Source organism: Colossoma macropomum, unplaced genomic scaffold (assembly GCF_904425465.1).
Source record: "Colossoma macropomum unplaced genomic scaffold, Colossoma_macropomum, whole genome shotgun sequence".
NCBI classification, from domain to species: Eukaryota; Metazoa; Chordata; class Actinopteri; order Characiformes; family Serrasalmidae; genus Colossoma; species Colossoma macropomum.
In genome coordinates this window covers 8,070,033-8,088,886 of record NW_023494784.1, presented here as the reverse complement: position 1 = coordinate 8,088,886, position 18,854 = coordinate 8,070,033, and the positions used below count along the sequence as shown (strand labels likewise).

Here is an 18,854-nt window from a genome sequence, read left to right as displayed (position 1 = left end):
ATGTAACATTTCTTTTTAAGAGATTGTTGTGAGAATGTTATAAAATTATTCACAATTTTTCTAAACATTGTGTTTGTTATATTAAGTAATTATAACTCTGAATGTACAGACAGTTTTGGTTGTTATAAGAAATAATGCTTGAAGGAAGAGGAATTATCTGCTAATGTAGTAAAACAAATTCACATATATGTATATATACATAAACATATATATGAATATATAAACACATATATATATATATATATATATATATATATATATATATATATATATATATGTACATATGCACACCCACGCAAATGTCTGTATAGTCTAACATGCAAGATTCTATATTATTCAAACTATTTCTAGTTAATTATTATTCAAACTATTTAGATAATTTTGTATGCATGTATTTGTACATTTGTCGCTGTTGGAACAAAACCTCAAATATCTAAAGCTTTACAGGATGTAACATCCCTTGCTTGATTAGTAATAGACGTTAATGTAATCAGATGGGTTGAGTTTAAGTTTGCAAATTGTGCCAGCAGATACAAGGTTTTTGAATGATATCAACAATACACACATACATATATAAATGCATATGTGAACATATATGTGTACATATATGTATATGTATATAAATATATATTTACATATGTATATGCACATAGAAAAACCCCACATCTATACAAATACATATACATATATACACATTTCACTGTTGCCCGATCAAAACCTCCTATCTCCAAAATGGTAACTTTACAGGAGAAGGAAAAAACATACTTTACTTTTAATGTAAATCAATGGAACCAGACGTTTTTACAAGTAATTTTGGGACATTTCTGTTGGTCTATTCATCATCAAATTTACACACAGTATATAGCACCACAGGTATTTTCAAATTATGTCATAAAGTAAAAAATGAGGTTTCGTTCCGACAGCAGTGATATGTAAACTCCACAATGAAGCAGCACCTGTAATGAAAACATCTTCACTGCGGCTTTGCAGGTCACCAATTACCTCAGCCTTGGCCTTGTCTATGAACTGCAAGCACTCCTGGAGATGTGAGATGATGTCAGTGTCTGGCTGGTCCAGTATGCTGAGTGTTTTATAGATGAACAGCTCAGGAAAGGCGTTCTCCACACCGTACGCCACGTTCAATATGTGTGTGACCTGAAATCAACAGAAAAGCCTTGATGAGGACTTAAACTTAGAGGACAGTGACAAACAGGAGCCTTTGACACAAAGAACATTGTGATAAGTGATAATACTAAAGGGATTTTGGTACCTTGTACTTCCTCAAAGTGCCAAAATCGTGGGCAGCATCTTGTGAGCCTAGAATAATGACAAATACAGTATATGGAATGGATTAGTCTAGTATTAACGTCCCCATCTGATCATCCATACACTTTCATGACATTGAAAGAAATGACAAGAGTTACTTAACTGTTTGTTGTTTAGCCACTTAAAAACAAACAAACAAAAGCCAAAGATATCATTAACCCACTTACCGACCAGTAAATAGGGTCTGATGTATCCCACTTGGAGGTCCCAGGTGTTGTCCTGCACGTATCCACATGGTGTTTCGGGCTGTCCTGTGTCCTCCACCACATGCACTGTCGATCCTTTCCACGTCTCAATAATCCGTCTCCCACTCAGAGTCGTCACCCTGGTGCATTGTTTTCTCAAGTTGTTTTTGGAGAATGATTTGATTTCCTGTGCGAGCGACTGCATCACATGTGTGTAGAGGCTCCTCACCAAAGCAGAATAACGGCCCCGTGTCCACACAGGCCTGACCGCGGGCTGCTCGCTCTTAACTACTGCTCCTCTACCGACAGCGATGGTCCTCTACTTTTCTATGGCCTCCTTTGCAGCCTGAAAGCTGAGAAGGTTCATTATTACCTGCACATGATCACCTGAGGGGTTCAGAAGGATAGCGCCACCTGAAGGGAGGAACTGTAACAGCACATAATGACATTTTTTGACATTCTTAAAGGGCCCATATCATGGAAAATCCTTTTGGTTTGTAAACATTGTTAAAGTTTCAAAATGTACCATCTAGGAAAACTAAGCTGCAAAAACAGCCTGTTTAAAGGCGAGATATTTGTGATGTCACAAAACCAGCACAATTACATATAACCATCTATTCAACCTACAGCAGTTTAGCCCCGCCCACTCACACTGAAGTTATAAGGAGTGGTTCAGAGCTGCTGGTGAGGCACAATACAGGACACCAAATCAGAACAGAGGTCATTTACATATATCATTCTTAAAGGCACAGCCTGTTTAATTCGTAAGGATAAAAAGAGGGAAGAAATCATGATATAAAAATGAATTACAACTGTTTTTTGGTACATAAACCCATATAAACATTATAGGTGGACCTCAGGGGAATGTAAGATATAAGCCCTTTAAATAACATATGCACTTCTTAAATAATTAAATCTTTTCTTGCATGTGCTGCATAAGTTCATATTTGCCTATTAATTCTGCCATATAAAAGGTAATTATGGCTCTTAAAGAGTTTACTTGTAAGTCTATGCACTATGCACTATTTCTGCTATTTTTTTAAAAACCTCTTAAGATTTACATTGTCAAGATCACACAAATAAAGAGCAGAGGAAATGCAATATGTGTTGCAGGATGTTGGTCTCAGATTCTACTTTTAATAACAAATTATTATAACTTACTTCACACTATTTTAATTCTTGACTCATTTTATTTTAATAATAATATTAGATATGTAAACATTCAGCGTGGTTTGATGTGAAATGGCTGATTGTAGAGACTCAGATTTCTTTACAGTGGTGGTGATAGGAACCATAGGTCACCAGTGAACCTACACGTGTCTCCTGAGCTTTTATATGGAATGCTGATGGTAAAATAGTGGAAACCCTGGATGCAAAAAAGTTTTATTGGGGACTGCTTTGCCTTATAACACCCTACATGCATCTCTCCACCATTAATCAATTTTAAAAAGCACATTGTAGCTCAAAAGTTTCTCTCAAATCTATCATACAACAATGTCTTAGGTATCAGGCAGTGTATTCATAACCATTTCATGTAATAACTGTCTGTGCTTTTAGAGGTGGACGTCTGGTAAGTTTCTCTAGAACTGAGCATTTCACACCAAACCACTCTGAACGACTTCGTTTACATTTTAACCATTTAATTATGCATTTAATAAATTTTGAAAAATCGGTGAAGTTCCCCTTTAACAAAGAACGTCTGACAACGACGAGACACAACATCGGGAAAATTCGGACACACTCGGAAACCAAATCGGGGAGGTTCGGCAAAGACCGGACACGTTCGTAGGTGCTCCTCCCTGCAGCGCTGCTGTTGCAGGAAACAGGACAGGCAGGGCAACACCTAGAACCGAGCAGAGGGAGCGTTCAGCCCGGAGAATGGGCCGATCCGAACACTAAAGCACAAAAACACTCGCCAATCCGTCTCCTAACACTACAGAAAAACACTAACGGACGGAACGGAGGGTTTTATTTCAGCGCTATTCGGTAGCTTTGAGTCGGCGCCATGTCGCGGGCAGTACTGCAGCCCAGCCAGCAGAAACTGGCCGAGAAACTCACCATCCTCAACGACCGGGGGGTCGGCATGTTAACCCGCATCTACAACATCAAAAAGGTGAGGAGGAACAAATAAACAGCACCCACACTCGTTTTAGAACCGAGCCGAGGGCGAATTGTCACAGAAAGATTCATTCAGCCGTTAAAAATAGCTTCTTGTTCGAATTGCCCCGTTCCACCTTAAATGCTGCAGCAGTTACATCGTAGCGCCTCGGGCGCCTCAACGTAACCGCTGCAGCATTTAAGGTGGAACGGGCAAATTCGAATAGGAAGCCAACTTCAGCCTCGTAATGCTAACGCTAGCGTGTTAGCGCAACGATAATGCCGAAAAATATACGTTAGGTCTATCTACGCGGGTTAAATGAGCTGAAATCGAGCTAATATGTGTGTGTTTTCACTCTTACTTTCAAAAAATATTAATTTATTGAAGACTTCGGCGTAAAAAATGCCTAGCTGATGCTAATGTTAGCTGTTGCTAATGCTAACGCCGTGAACTGATTTCTAGATCCAGTGTCGCAGTATTTGTGTATTTGTTTGTTTGTTTTGCGTTTATTTTACATTTTTGTGTATTATCCAAGTGCTAAAATTAATAATATGATCCTTACAGATGATAATTTTAGCTTGTCTTCTTAGCTAATCTCTATCTGGCCGTTTCTCTCAGACAGACGGGGTAGTGAAGGCGTTTATTTATTTATTTATTTATTTATTTAGGTATGTAGGTATTACAGGAATATTTTTCATGCATTTGCTGTGATGTGTTTGCTTTCGTCTTATTTTAGTGATGACAGATCTTCTTTAGCTCACTTTCCCAATAATCTCAGCCACATGTGTCAATTGAAGGTTCGTTGTTCAACGTTTGTATTGCAGTGATTAGGTTATGTTTTATTATTGTTATTATTATTATCATTGTTCTCTCTAGCTGAGTAAATAAGTCAGGTTTTAGTGCATTGTTTAGACTCTTTGTATTTTATTTTAAATCCCTTTTTTTTCTCCAACATCATCCATCCTGTCTGAGCACTGAAATTATTAATGTGGGATGAACCGATACAGGAATTGTGGACTGATATTTTTGCGATATTTTTATGTACGTTTTTGCGATATGTTTATGTACATTTTTGCCAATGCCGAATCTTAAACATCAATAAAATGTGGGAATCGGGACTATATCTACTTGGATTGGCATTGCAGAGTAGGGATGGGCAATATGGCAAAAATATTATATCTCAGTACTCAAAGACATTTTCGCGATATACGATATGCATCCTGATATTAAATGTCAGAAAAACTAAATAACTTGGAACAGACAAAATATAATCTATAGAGCCACATATAAAATACTGTAATATTAAAAATAATTGTAACCCTACAACTATAATGATTTGTAATCAATGGGCCTCATTCACCATCCGTTCTTAAGAAGAAATTTCTTCTCAAAACAAAGGCGCAAACAATTCCCCCAATAGTGTTAAACTGCAATGAAAGCGATTCCGTAACACAAGAACGGCCACATCAGGAACGCCCCCTCATCTTTCATTGGCCGATATGTCTGCAGAAGGGCCTCTCTAATTGGTGGATATGGCTTAATGGTGAAAATACGCCAGTATTTGTAAAGACGTTACTCGTTTTTAATTAATATTGTTTCGACACATTTACTTAATGATTATTTGGCATTTAAAAACAAATATGTGCGAATGTATAGCTTTTGATGACTTCTAAAGAGGACTGTCTCGCGGTTTTATGATCCCCGATTTGAACTGGATAGATATTGACTATGGAGCTACGTTAATGTAACAGTAACTTACCGACGTCACAATCTGTAATGAAAGCACTCGTTAATCTCAGCCTTATTAATCTTCCCCATCTTTTTCGTGCTGTTCTGTTTACTCAGGAACGTTACTGCGGCTTTTACTCCAAAGCCCACCTGCCTGTCATGTGAGCACGTGAGGGGGCGTTCCTGGGGGTGGGGACGGGGGCGGTGGCGGTGGCAATGGCGGTGTGTCTGCATCCCAGAAACCCCCTCCATGGTGCTGCAGTTAGACCCTCCTCAACAATTCTGCGGTTTAGCATCACATCATGAATCTCTTTTAGACTTTTTCTTGGGACCTTTCTCAAGAGCAAATGTCCGTTAAAAGTGTTCGTTAAGTACTAATGATGTCCATGATATGCTCAGAAAAGCATGTTGTGACATAATATATCACAATAGTGATAAAATATCGTCATGTTGCCCAGCCCCACCACAGAGAAGTGTAATTGCTTCTGTAGTGTAACAAATGCAGCAAAACGAGTAAATGCAGATATCTTAGCGCCGTATCCCAGTGTCGCCTAAACATTCTGCGCTTCTGGAGTAAAATACATACATCAACTATCGGTTGGTCACATGTAAACGTCTCTCTGATGACGCATTTTTTCAGCAGTTATCTGCAGACGCCCATATGATTCCGATATCACTGTGCATCCCTGATTATTATAGTTCTACTGTAATCCAGTTCTGACATGCTGGGTGTAAATGAGTCCTGCAGAGATTTTACAGTATTTGTTGATTATTTAAGCAGATTTAATTACCAAACCAGGTGATTCGTGTCCTGTAGTGTGTTGGGGACATTCATGCTTCACCTACTTGTTTGTCAAGAGCTTTAATGTTTTCTGATTTTTACCAGTTTGTGGTCAGCTGGTTCACCCTCTATGTATTATACATGACTGTTTAAGTCCTAGTCGGAAGTTTATAAGTGAGAATGAGCTGATCTTTTTGTCTTATTTCCGGGAGGTTGGGTCATTCTGGTAGTCATACTTGGTTCTGTGGACCTGTAGCCGAATTGTTTTGGAAGTAGTGGCGGCTGAAATTCAGTATCATGATATTTTCTCTGTATATCACAGAATCGTGGATCAGATGAATTTGAGGTTAGCATATTGCTGCTGTCGGAACAAAACCTCGTATCTCCAAAATGCTAACTTTACAGGAGAAGGAAAAAACATACTTTACTTTTAATAAAGTGAGTGGAACCAGACTTTTTTCCAAATCTCTTTGGGCCGTTTCTTTTAGTCCATTCATCTTCAGATTTACACACAATGTAAAGGACAACAGACCTTTTTGAGTTCTGTCAAAAACTGAAAAATAAGATGGAGAATACAATGGAGATACAAGGTTTTGTTCCAAACGCAGCGATAAATAAAGATAAATAGTAAACACATAATTCCTGAGTATTGCTGCTTTTCACTAAAAGACATAGCTTGTTTTGATTGAACAGTTTTATTCTGCATCTTCTTTTAAAATTACAGCAGAGGTTTCCTTCCACAGCATTGTAAACACTAACCAGACAGAAAGCAGCACATTTAGGAAAACAAAACTTAAAATTTATTTAGTTTTTATGTGTTTTGAAATGTTAAACTCCATCAAAAACACCCAGAAAATGGAGTACATAACAGTTGACTGTCAGGTCTTGGACACCATAAGTAAAGCACACAAAATACAATTAATACAAGAAGAATTAAACTTCTTGGCGATTCTGTTTGACGGGCATTATATTACGGCTATAATTCAAATCAATAGGGTCAAATATATCAATAAGGATGTTGCTGCAAATGAAAAGCAGCATCACGCTTTACCGATCCAGATGATGTATTGCCCAGCCCTGTTTGCATGGACCAGCTAGATGCAGGGAATATTCAGTAATATGTTTGTGATTATTGAACAGCTGTGGTTGTCATTTCGTGCTGAAGGCTTATTAATGATCAGCCTGTCAGTGTTTTTCTCTCTGGCTTTGTGTCTCTGAAAGCAGTGGAAAAGCAAGATTTGAAACAATGCTGGCCTAATCTAGAGTGATGCCATACGCTGTTGCGTAGTTATGTAATGTTCCCCCCTTGACAGTGCAGTGTTGGTTATAATGTGACTGTAACAATATTCTTTATGCATTTTGATATTTTTTTAATGTCTTTATCCTAAACCTTTAAAAAAGATGGTTCTTTAAGGGTTCTTTAGTAATGAAAATGAGTCTGCATTGAACTATGAACACTCAAAGAACCCTTTGCATGATTGAAGGATAGTTTGCCTCGTTAAAAGGTTCTTCACATTGGTGGAGAATGTTCTATATCTCGCCAGAAATGGTCTGCTATTATTATGATGTCAAGCCTGTAACAATAGAAGAACCCTTTTTGGTGCTGTACAGAACCCTTTTCAAAAAGGTTCTGTATAGAACCATATAAAACACACTCCCCACCAGTCAGCAGAACCCTTTAATGAGGCAGAGAACCCTTTAATCATACAAAGCGTTCATGGTTCTACTCAGAACTATTTCATTTACTAAGGAGCCTTTGAAGAACCGTCTTTTTTAAGTGTGTACATTGTGATTTGTCCTATTTGTCCATTCTCATAAGTAGCGTTTAGGGTTGTATCGATACCATTTTTTTTTTCAGACCGAGTACATATTTTTTTAGTACTTGCAGATACCTGATACTTGCCGATACCATACCATACTTGCCGATACCTGATACTTGCCAAAACCTGATACTTGCCGATACCTGATAATTGCAGATACCATACCATACTTGCCGATACCTGATACTTGCCAAAACCTGATACTTGCCGATACCTGATACTTGCCGATACCATACCATACTTGCCGATACCTGATACTTGCCAAAACCTGATACTTGCCGATACCTGATACTTGCCGATACCATACCATACTTGCCGATACCTGATACTTGCCAAAACCTGATACTTGCCGATACCTGATAATTGCAGATACCTGATACTTGCCGATACCTGACCATACTTGCCGATACCTGATACTTGCTGATACCTGATACTTGCCGATACCATACTTGCCTACTTAGAATGAAGTAGTTAGTGTAAATGAGTGCATTATACCTTAACAGTTAAACCAATACAGTCTAGCTGATTTTAAATGAAGTGCATTAGCTGGATATGCTGCATTAGTTACCCTGGATCGCGTCCCGCTGCAGTGGAGAACAGTGAGTTCAGTTCCTCGTCAGAAAAGCTCTTCTGTACAGGTGTGAGTAAAGTACATTTCATAGTTTTGATCCTCATCTGTCTCTTTGAACAGCAGCAGCACAGCGACAGCAGGAATCGCCTCCGAGGCTAACGCATCCGAGGAGATCACGTCTGAAGTCTTTTGATTGACTGGTTGAGCTGTAGTTGAATGTCCTCTAAATCTAGACAGACACTGTGTGATTTTAGAAATCTTGTTCTTTGGTGAGCCACACTGAATGTTTGAATGGCGCATCGTGTTCGGGCAAAGCTACGATTGATATACTCACCCGGTACGAAAACGCTTGGTCTGTTCTTGCTGTTTCAGGCAAAACAATGCCCTGCGCATGGAGTACGGAGGAAGGAGAAACTGAGTGGCGCTGCTAACACTGTGCAGTGAAACTAAAGCAGGTGGTGATGTACACGGTGGGACAGTATGGTCTGTCTACAGCCAATTTTACAAAAAAAAATCACAGTATTAACGTTTATACCTCTCTATTCTATTCAAACAGAGTAATGTCGGGATATACAGACTTTGGTAGGAAATGCTTTTTCGCCTCCGTTTTTCTAGCCTTCGTGTCTCTGGTGCATCAGGGAAGCGGCTGCGATTGTGGGTTAAAATCACACAGTACACCTTGGCAGGTTCCCACAAGACCTGATGTTTAAAGTGACCAGTGACCTCTGCTGTGTCCGTAACTCTTCTCTATGTGAGCAGAGCTTCGTTCCCTGCCAGCTTGAGTCGTCTGTTCGTTAACGCGGCAGCATACATGCAGCTTACGTCACACAATATCAGCTGGTATCGGATATTGGTATCACTGCATTTTTATGAGTGCGAGTAAATGAGCGTGGTATTGGTATCGATGCATCCCTAGTAGCGTTAGTTTGAATTTCTACTCGACACGTGACACACTTATGCTAGCTATAAAACAAAAAAAGAATCTATATTATTTTTTATTTCATGCCATTGTTTACAATATAGCTTTTATTTTTCATCAGGTATGTTTTGTTTGCCATTTTTTAAAGGTTAAAAATAACTAACGCTGAAATAAACATTTATGAATATGTCTGTGTAAAGTCTGTTTCACCTGGATTATGGAAAGTGTAACACTTATTTGTAGAGGGTTAATAGTGTAGCAAAACCAATAAAATGCAGACAGTTAGTCACAGTTAGTCACAGTTAGTCACAGTTGCCCAGTGCAGCATCAGTCAAACCTAAACTATCGGCCCAATGCTGATAAATGTTTTAAAAACTGAAGCTGGAGCCCAGACCTACCTGCGGCTTTGAGACCCGAACAGGCCCAAATTTTACTGCTGAATTTAAACCTGAACCTGCCCATAGTGCTGTGGAATGGCTGCATCCACGGTCAGTGTGTCACTGACGAGACAGAGTGCTGCTAAAGTCAGAGACCACCCTTCAGAGTGTCCACTCTCTACCTTTATTCCAGCTTCCATCCTTTTCAGGAGACTCACTTTCAGCTCCTCAAAGAATCTGCAGACACGCCTCCAAAGTTCAGTCTTAGAAGCTGGTTGATCATTTTCTGAAGTAATCAAACACATTCAGTGGTGTTGAGGTCTGGACTCTGGGGTGGTCAGTCCATCGTTCAGCTTCTTTGTTTGATGTGTCCGTCTCCTTTTCTCAGTGAGGTTCTTCTTGAACAGCTACACATCCTTTCAGACCCACAGCGCTGAGTCGTCTTCTCACAGTGGAAGGATGGACAGAAACACCTGTGGATGTTTTCAGATCTGAAGCAGCTTGATTTTCTCCTCTCTCTCAGAGATGAAAGCTTTAAGTGCTGTTTATCTGAGGGGGGCAGTTTTGGGGTCTACCAGCTCTTCCAGGTGGTTATTAGGAGTCTCATTTTCTCTGATTCATTTTATCAAATTCTACTTTTGGAAACTCCTGTTTTTTTCACGTATTTTTGTTTGACTTTCTCCTTTCTTATGCGAGTGAAGTGAAGGGTGGTCTCTGACTTTTGCACAGATATGTTCCTTCAAATAACATGAACTGATTGGAAAGCAGACCTGAGCCCAGTGTTGTGTTTGGAAAAATTGGCCCAAAACCCGATATTTTCTCTTCATCGTCTGACTGTGATGTTTTGTGCATTGATGCGAAATCTTTCAAGAGAGAATAAGAACAGATTGTTCTTCCCACCCCAGTGTGATTCAGTACAGCTGAAGCCCTCGGTTTAGTTAAGTACATCACTGTGAGAGCCGTGTTTGTGTGGGTTCTAAGGCCGCTCTGACAATCTTGGCTCTGATGGAGCTTCGCTGGAATCGGTCCAGTTCTCTGTATAGCGGAACGGAGAGAAGTGGGACAAGAGCTTCACCCTTTCACCTCAGACTTACTTACTCTCGCTCTCTCGCTTCCTCCCGATTACCCTCACTCATCCTCTCTCTCCCTCTTTCTCTTTCCCTCTCTCACTTGCTGTCTTCCTCCCAGTTACCCTCAGTTATCCTCTCTTGTCTTTCTCGCTTGCTCTTTCTCTCCCTTCTCCCTCCCTCTCTCTCGCTCCCTCCCTCCCTCCCTTCTTCTTGCTCTCTTCCTCCCTCCCTCCCTTCTTCTTGATCTCTTCCTCCCTCCCTCCATCCCTCCCTCCCTTTGTCTTGCTGTCTTCCTCCTAATTACCCTGGTATCCTCTGTCTTTTTCGCTTTCTCTTGTTCTCCTTTCTCTCTCCCTCCATCTCTCTCCCTCCCTTCCACCCTCCCTTCCTCCCCCTCCCTCCCTCCATCTCTCCCTCCCTCCATCTTTCTCCCTCCCTCTCCCTCCCTCCCAATTACTCAGTCATCCTCTTTCTCTCCCTTTCTCTCTTCCTCAGTTCTCTCTGTTTTCTCTTTTTTTCTTTATCCCTCTGTCTATCTCTTGCTCTCCTTATCAGTTACCCTCACTTGTCCTCACTTTTTCTCTTTCTCCCTCTTTCTCTGGGTTGAAGATTGGACTTGCCACTGTTGGTACTCATTAAAAAAAAAAAACTCTTTAGTCCAGACTGAAGGCCACCGCTCATCACACGAGTGGCGTAGCGTCGCAGAGCGTCCGAACATTCAAACTCATAGATTTAAATGAAGGTACTCACTCCTGCGCCGATGCCCGACGTCTCCCAGCACTGTTTGATTTCTTGGCGTGTCGCAGCGAATAACTGAACATTTGCTATTACTTCATCAAATTAAAGACTTATCAAGACCTGAGAACACCACAGTGGATCATCTGACTTTAGATTTACACAGAGAAGGTCAGTCAGTTTTTTAGATAAACAGACACATTTACAGTTTGGTATGTTAAATCAGCTAACGCTGCTAGCCTAACCTTTTTTTCCCACTTCATATCTTTCAGATAAGAAGCAGTGAGTTTGTGAGTTGTGTGGTAGTGAACTGATGCTTTGCATGGCTTCATATAGCAGGCACTGCTATAGACTGTGTGCTGTTCCTGAGCCGATTGTAGCTGTGTTAAGGTTTGAATCCTGACCGGGGCAGGAGTACAAGTGAGCGCAATTGGTCCAGCGGTAACTGGGCAACGGATAAAAATATTGACTAAGACTAGAAAAGTGTGGGGGCAAAAAATAGCTGACAAATAACAGTAAAAAACATAATAAATATCACACATCTGCATTATGAACCTGTATACAGAAAAATTGTGCCCCAGTTCATATGCAAAATGGGCCTTAAAAAAAATTAACATATATCAAAATATCAAAAGTCAAGTCTTAGTGTCAGAAAATATCGGAACATCTGAGTAAAAATGTGTATATTTGGAAAAAAAAGAAAATTATAATCAGAAATGTAATCAGAAAGTTTAATGTGGGTCGAAAGATCATGACTGTGCTGTGCAGGTCTTCAGGTACAAACCAAACCATATAGTCCACTCTTAGGTCTGGCAGATGGGTCTAGATCAATAGTTAATTTGCTGGACCGTCATTATTGATTGACATTGTGTGAAGATGTTTTGATGTTTCTCCAGACCTCATGCCTTTAACCTTTAAGACATCCAGCCTGCCTGTACACTCTTAAAAATACAGGCTCCTCAGTGAGTCTTGGTTTGTATAAAATAGCCTGTTTAGAATTGAGATTTTTGTGATGTCACAGATTCAGCTTTTAAGCCCCGCCCCTTCACACTGGTGTTATAAGGAGTGTTTTTAACCCAGACTGTTTTTTTTTGTTTGGTTTTTTTTTTATTTTTATTTATTTATTTATTTTTTTAAGTAAGGCTCTGTACAGGGCAGCCAATCAGAACAGAGCTTATTTACATATTTCAGTCTTAAAGGCACAGTAGCAAAAACAGCCTGTTTAATTCTAAGGGATAAAAAGAGGATGGAAAACGGTCATGTGAATATTAATTATGATGTTTTTGGTACGTTACACCACACAAACATAATAAATAAAATATATTGTAATATATTATATATATAAAAAATGTAGAATATGTCTGTAAATTATATAGAGGTTTGTTTTAAGCTTTCAAAAACGGTTTTCACACTAACATCAATCACATCAATGAGTCTTTTAAGAATTATCCTTTGAAAGGTTCTTTAAGGTTCCAAACAAGGTTCCTCTGTGGCATCACTCCCCAGAACCCATTTTGCCACCTTTATTTTTCAGATTGTGTCAGCAGTATTGATCACGTCTCATCTCTGTGTCCAGTAATGATCCAACATGGCTTCACCAAATCCAGTCTTGTAGTGCATTTTTTGCCATGGCACATTTTTTCCCTCTCCTTCGTATCTCAGATGTGCTCTTCCACTAGAGTAGGCATTCGACTGCTCGCTTTGGCAGTCCTGTTGCTTAGCAACTGGTAGACACTGACATCAGCGCAGTAAAATTTGTCTTTTTTTCCTTTCTGATGTCTGTGAGCTGGAATTGTGACAAGGATTTTTTATGGTTATGTTTAAAACAATTCCCACCACAAAACTGCCAACCTTGAAAAGGATTTATCTGTAATGATCCATTTGTCTCACATTTGTCACATATAGAATCAGTTATTCGGTTCCCATCAGATGGGGATCCTGACTGCGTCTGTGTTTATGAACATGCGCGTGTTTTGAAGTGTTGCTCAGACATTTTTGTGGGTGTTTTGTTTGTATAACATATTGGAGATGAATCACTTAACCTCTTAAATTCTAAGAGTCTGTAATAGGTTCCTCAATTCCTTACTCTCATTATTACATTACCTAGACATTAGCTTAATAGTAGTTAATGAATAATGTGTAGTAATAGTTCATAGGTGCTGTAATTAATACGACCTACTGAATAGTTCATAGCAGTAACTGAATAGTTTGTAGTAGATACTGAATAATTTGTAGTAGATACTGAATAATTTATATTGGATACTGAATAGTTTATAGTAGATACTGAATAGTTTATAGTAGATACTGAATAGTTTATAGTGGATACTGAATAATATGTAGTAGATACTGAATAGTTCGTAGTAGCTGCTGAGTAATTTATAGTAGATACTGAATAATATGTAGTAGATACTGAACAACTAGTAGTAGATGCTGATTAATTTGTAGTGGTTACTAAATAGTTCGTAGTAGCTACTGAATGGTTCGTAGTGGCTGCTGAATGGTTTATAGTAACTACTGAATAATGCATAGTAGATACTGAATAATTCATAGTAGATACTGAGTAATTCATTTTAAATACAGAATAGTTCATAGTAGTCACTGAATAGTTCCTAGTATATACTGAATAATATGTAGTAGATACTGAATAATATGTAGTAGAAACTGAATAACTAGTAGTAGATACTGAATGGTTTATAGTAGCTACTGAATGGTTCGTAGTAGCTACTGAATGGTTCGTAGTAGCTACTGAATGGTTTATAGTAGCTACTGAATGGTTCGTAGTAGCTACTGAATGGTTTATAGTAGCTACTGAATGGTTTATAGTAGCTACTGAATGGTTTATAGTAGCTACTGAATGGTTCGTAGTAGCTACTGAATGGTTTGTAGTAGCTACTGAATGGTTCGTAGCAGTAATCAATCAGTAATCGATGATTAATAATGCAGAGATTTCAACAAGAAAATATAATTCTATTTATTTTTAGATATCACTCAAGCCTAGTTGTTGAATAACTTAATGTGTGAATAATTACTGAATAATTTATAGCAGTTACTGCATCAGCTGTAACACTTACTGAATCATCAGTAGTTACTGAATAATTCATAGTTACTGAACGATAAGTCAGCACTGTAAGGAATTCCTGCGCTCTTCGTTTTTCCTGCTGATAAAAATGTGGCAGATCCATCAGCTGCTGGCCTTTCAGTGTGGCCTACATGTTTCACCCAGGACTCGGCACAATTAGGCTAGCCAGCGAAATTCGCAACAGGAAATGACAGCGTAGCTGAACCCTGCCTGGAAGCGGAGAGGCTCAGGAAGACAGCCCTTATCTCTAAAGCATGCCAGTTCCAAGAAGAGACAAATTTTCAGCGAGTCACCAGAGGGCCTTTTCTACAAACATGCTTTTTCATTTTTTTAGCTTTGTTTATTTATCAGATGTGTAATGACTGTTTATCCTCATCACATAGACAGATTCTGTCAGATCTGTTCTGATCTGTATGTGTGTATCTGAAAGGCAGAGGTCAGTTTATCCACTGAAATTGATACTAGGCCAAAAAGATGCATAAGGATTTGTCACTTGGACTAGATAAGCATTGATATGAATAGGGCTGCTATGATTTGTTGACATCACAGACTACTTTGACACTCGCTTTGCATATCTGTAGTTGATTTGAGGGGAAAAATAGGAGCTGTACAAATTGACTGAGACTCCTAATTCCAAATTGAGGAGCCTCTTAATTGATATTCGCAGCACTTTTCTTGCTGTGACCATTTTCAGCTCCACAGTTGATGTGATAACACCGCAGAGAAGCCTGCTTAAACCAGGGAAATTAATAACTTTTGCCCTTGGTATCATTTGTTAGTTCTTGCTGAAGGTTTAATAAGTCATGCTTTACCAGCCTGTACATTATGTAACAATAATAAGATCAGGGCCTGAATTTCAGTGCGGGATTGCGCATAATTTCATCGATTTCCATAAAGTCTAACACTTACAATGCGGGAAATTCCCGCAGACATTTACAGCGATGTTTAATAATATTCAGCCAACGTTCGCACCGGTGCGCAATGCGGGACGACTGATCGAACGGACGGACTTCTGCTCTGGACAACACACTTGGAGCGCTCTCTCTCCCTCTATCTACGGGCCTACGAGCTCCCTCTGCTGCTGCATCACCATTTACAGACAGGTTTCAATGATGTGGACTTGAAGGCCTGCAAACGTGGACCTAAAACGTAAATCTACATCATCTGAAGTGGAACCTGCTCAGAAAAAAACACCGGAACCTGAAAGGACAAGTGCAAACAGAAGTGCTAGCGATGGCAGCGTTAACAATACTGATCCTCAGTCAGGTAACGGTAATGTTAGTGAGGTGACGCAGCAGCACGAACACAAGTTTGGCTCAGAATATATCTGTGGCTCGAACTCAACAACTGCGAAAGGCCTTTTACCAGCCGATGTTAAAAAACGTCAACTTTAAGGCGCCACTCAGATGGCGTTTCTCATACCGCAGCCTTGAAAAGAAAGCGTGAGGCAGAGTTGGCAAAGAACGTGATGGCTAATGCTATTGAAGTTGCGCAGTTGCAGTGTGAGGAGGAAACGAAGGGGTTTCTCAAAACCGCCTACTTTATAGCAGAAAACGAATTGGCTAATTCAAAATTTGGTCATCTGTTTAAATTCATGAAAGCGATGGAGTGTCCTTTCAAAAAGCTGTAGTTAAGCTCACATGTAGTAACCCCCCCCCCAAAGAGTATAAGTCCCCCCTATGTGAAACATTTAAAGAGGGAAAAAATGAATTTCAGGCCCTGAAGATGATTAAAGCTTACTGTGTTAATTTACCCCAATTGGTTCTTGTAGCCTATTATTGTTATTGGACTATTAGTCTGGTTTATATTAACTGCATCTTCAAAATCATTTAAGACCACATTCATATTCGTCTCAGACAGATGTGCAGTTTATGAAAGGCTACAGAACAGCTTTATCTGTTTAGTTGAGGATGTTTTATTTAATTGTTAGTACTATCACTGGAAAAATGACATTTTAAGTGAGCTTTAATTGCTCTAAAGCTTTTTTGCGATGAAAATGAATCATTTAGATTGAGGGCTGGGCGATTAATCGAAAAGTAATCGAAATCGACATTCAGAACCTCTAACTGACGTAATCTTGTACATGTCGGTTATTTTGATTTTTTTTTTTAATTCTGTTGATCCTTTCCCCACTCTGTGTGTTCGTGTACTGTCCCCTTAAAAACGTATTACCGCGTGTGTCGTCACGTGACTCTGCCACGTCCACTGTGCGACATGGAAGCTAAGGCTACGTTCACACAGCAGGAAAAAGTGGCCCAAATCTGATTTTCTCACCAAATCAGATTTTTTTGTTTGTCTGTTCACATTATCTTTTAAATGTGGTCTGTATGAGACATCAGTCTGAACAGATCAGCTCCTAAACTGACCCGCATGCTCAAAGGAGCAGTGCGTCACGCTGCCTCACGGCTCATCCAGAGGTAAACAATCACGACTGCCAACGAACGCCAGTCGCTCCCGGAGGATCAGCTTCATCTTCACCAGCATCACAGGAGCCATCATGAAGCTTCACTGACTGACAGCTGGGCTCATCACCCAGAATGTGTTCGAGCCGTAAAAAGGGCGCGGCCACTTCTTTGGTTCGCGTCCTCAGATTCTTTAAACTTTGGTTTCAGACTTTTAACTGTTCTTTGACGCTGCAGCCTCGTTCTCCTGCGGCCGCGTTCGGACACTTCTTTCCAAATCTCTTCAAAGCGGAGGATTTTTATTGAGTCTCTTCTAATTTTTGTACAGAAATATCAGTCTAAATGTTTGAGTCTCAGCAGCGCAAAATGACGAATGTGGAGTTGGATTGACGTGAAAACCGCGTGAATTCCGATTTACATTAAGATATGCAGAGCATATTTACAGTACAAACCACGTCAGCGAACTATGAGGGCAAAAAAACAAAAACAAAATAATCGTTCATTAATCGTAATCGAGGTAAAACATTCAATTACTAGTGATATTGATTTGAGGCTGTATTGCCCAGCACTAATATAGACCAGTCGATTACTTAATAATCATTAGCAGCAGGCCTACATACTGAAAAATGGGCAGAACTCTATGTTCCTTTATAATAGGGATAATAGTGTGCCGTGTTTTCATGTTAGTTTGGATGCTTCTGTTTAAGCTTAGATGAAGACCTGAAGGGATGGAATGCATTGTTGAACGTGTGTGTCTCCTCCATATGCCTGGTTGATTTGTGCTGAGTGTTAAAGTGCGTGTTTTCCCATGTTCGTGATACACTGCAGCTGACTGTACATGAAGAAATGGATGACATGCCCTTAAAATTGTTTCTAATTTTTATTTTTGCTCATTTGTGCAGAAATGCAGCAAATCAAACCAAACCAACAGGTTGCACTGAATAATATATATGTAATATATTTGTAATAAACTCAGATTCTCTTGCTTTAACCCCTTGTGCTTGTGGGTATATTTCGGTTTTTCTGTCTGAATTTACATGCCCAGATTGTAAGGCAAATTATTCAATAACTCCATGAAATAACTGTAAATTTTCCCCTCAAATTAACAGAAAATGTGTTTTATGATCATAATGTTATATGCTTACTGCCAAAAATCTCAGATGCTCTTTGTATTTTTCTATAAAAGTATTTTTACAGAGTAGATCACTGGAGAGACGCCATATGAGATCCAGTTTATAGCCCAGATTTGTGGAAAAATGGGTCGACTTTCAGTAGAAAAACAAATTGTGAATTCAGCGTCTTTTGTTGTAAAGTTTTAAAATTACGTCACCCATCTATTTGACTGAAAAGAAGACAGTCACAGCTCTCATATGACCCCCACCTTTTGAATGTAGCTTATAAAATATGAAAGTTACGAAGTAAAGAATATGACGAAGTTAAATGGTATTTATGAGCCGGCTTCAGGGTCGGTTGAGGATTAAGATGGTTCATATTGGCTTGTGAGGAACCAGCACCAACCTGCCCCATTGCAAAACATCCTCAGAGTGCTCAGGAGCTGAGATTGGTCAAGAGGCTTATAACACTCAATCAAAGAAGGATTTGAGGTAATGTGTACCTTCACCTTTACGTTTAGTCATTTGGCAAGCACTTTTATCCAGAGTGTCTGATGAGCATATGGCCTTGGTAGAAGCCAGAGAAGCAGAGAAAGGCTGCAAAGGGCCTTGAGCAAGAGTCTGTTACCTCAGAGACATAAGCCATACCAT

At 39.4% G+C, this 18,854-nt stretch overlaps 2 protein-coding genes across 3 annotated transcripts in view; one reads left to right on the top strand and one right to left on the bottom strand.

Moving 5' to 3' along the window:
* dusp19a (dual specificity phosphatase 19a) overlaps positions 1 to 1,811 on the bottom strand; it is a 5,953-nt gene extending 4,142 nt beyond the window's left edge. The window contains exons 1-3 of the mRNA XM_036573256.1: positions 1,494 to 1,811; positions 1,271 to 1,317; positions 1,003 to 1,155 (exon numbers count right to left, since the gene is read on the bottom strand). Coding sequence (XP_036429149.1) covers positions 1,003 to 1,155; positions 1,271 to 1,317; positions 1,494 to 1,716 — 423 coding nt within the window. The 5' untranslated portion in view covers positions 1,717 to 1,811. The remainder of the gene's footprint in view (positions 1 to 1,002; positions 1,156 to 1,270; positions 1,318 to 1,493) is intronic.
* A 1,487-nt stretch (positions 1,812 to 3,298) lies between these two features.
* The window catches only part of nckap1 (NCK-associated protein 1), a 97,093-nt gene continuing 81,537 nt past the window's right edge, over positions 3,299 to 18,854 (top strand). The window contains exon 1 of one of the 2 annotated variants that reach the window (XM_036577116.1): positions 3,299 to 3,624. In XM_036577116.1, the coding sequence (XP_036433009.1) occupies positions 3,517 to 3,624 (108 nt within the window). In that variant the 5' untranslated portion in view covers positions 3,299 to 3,516. The remainder of the gene's footprint in view (positions 3,625 to 18,854) is intronic. The other variant, XM_036577107.1, reaches the window with a different exon arrangement.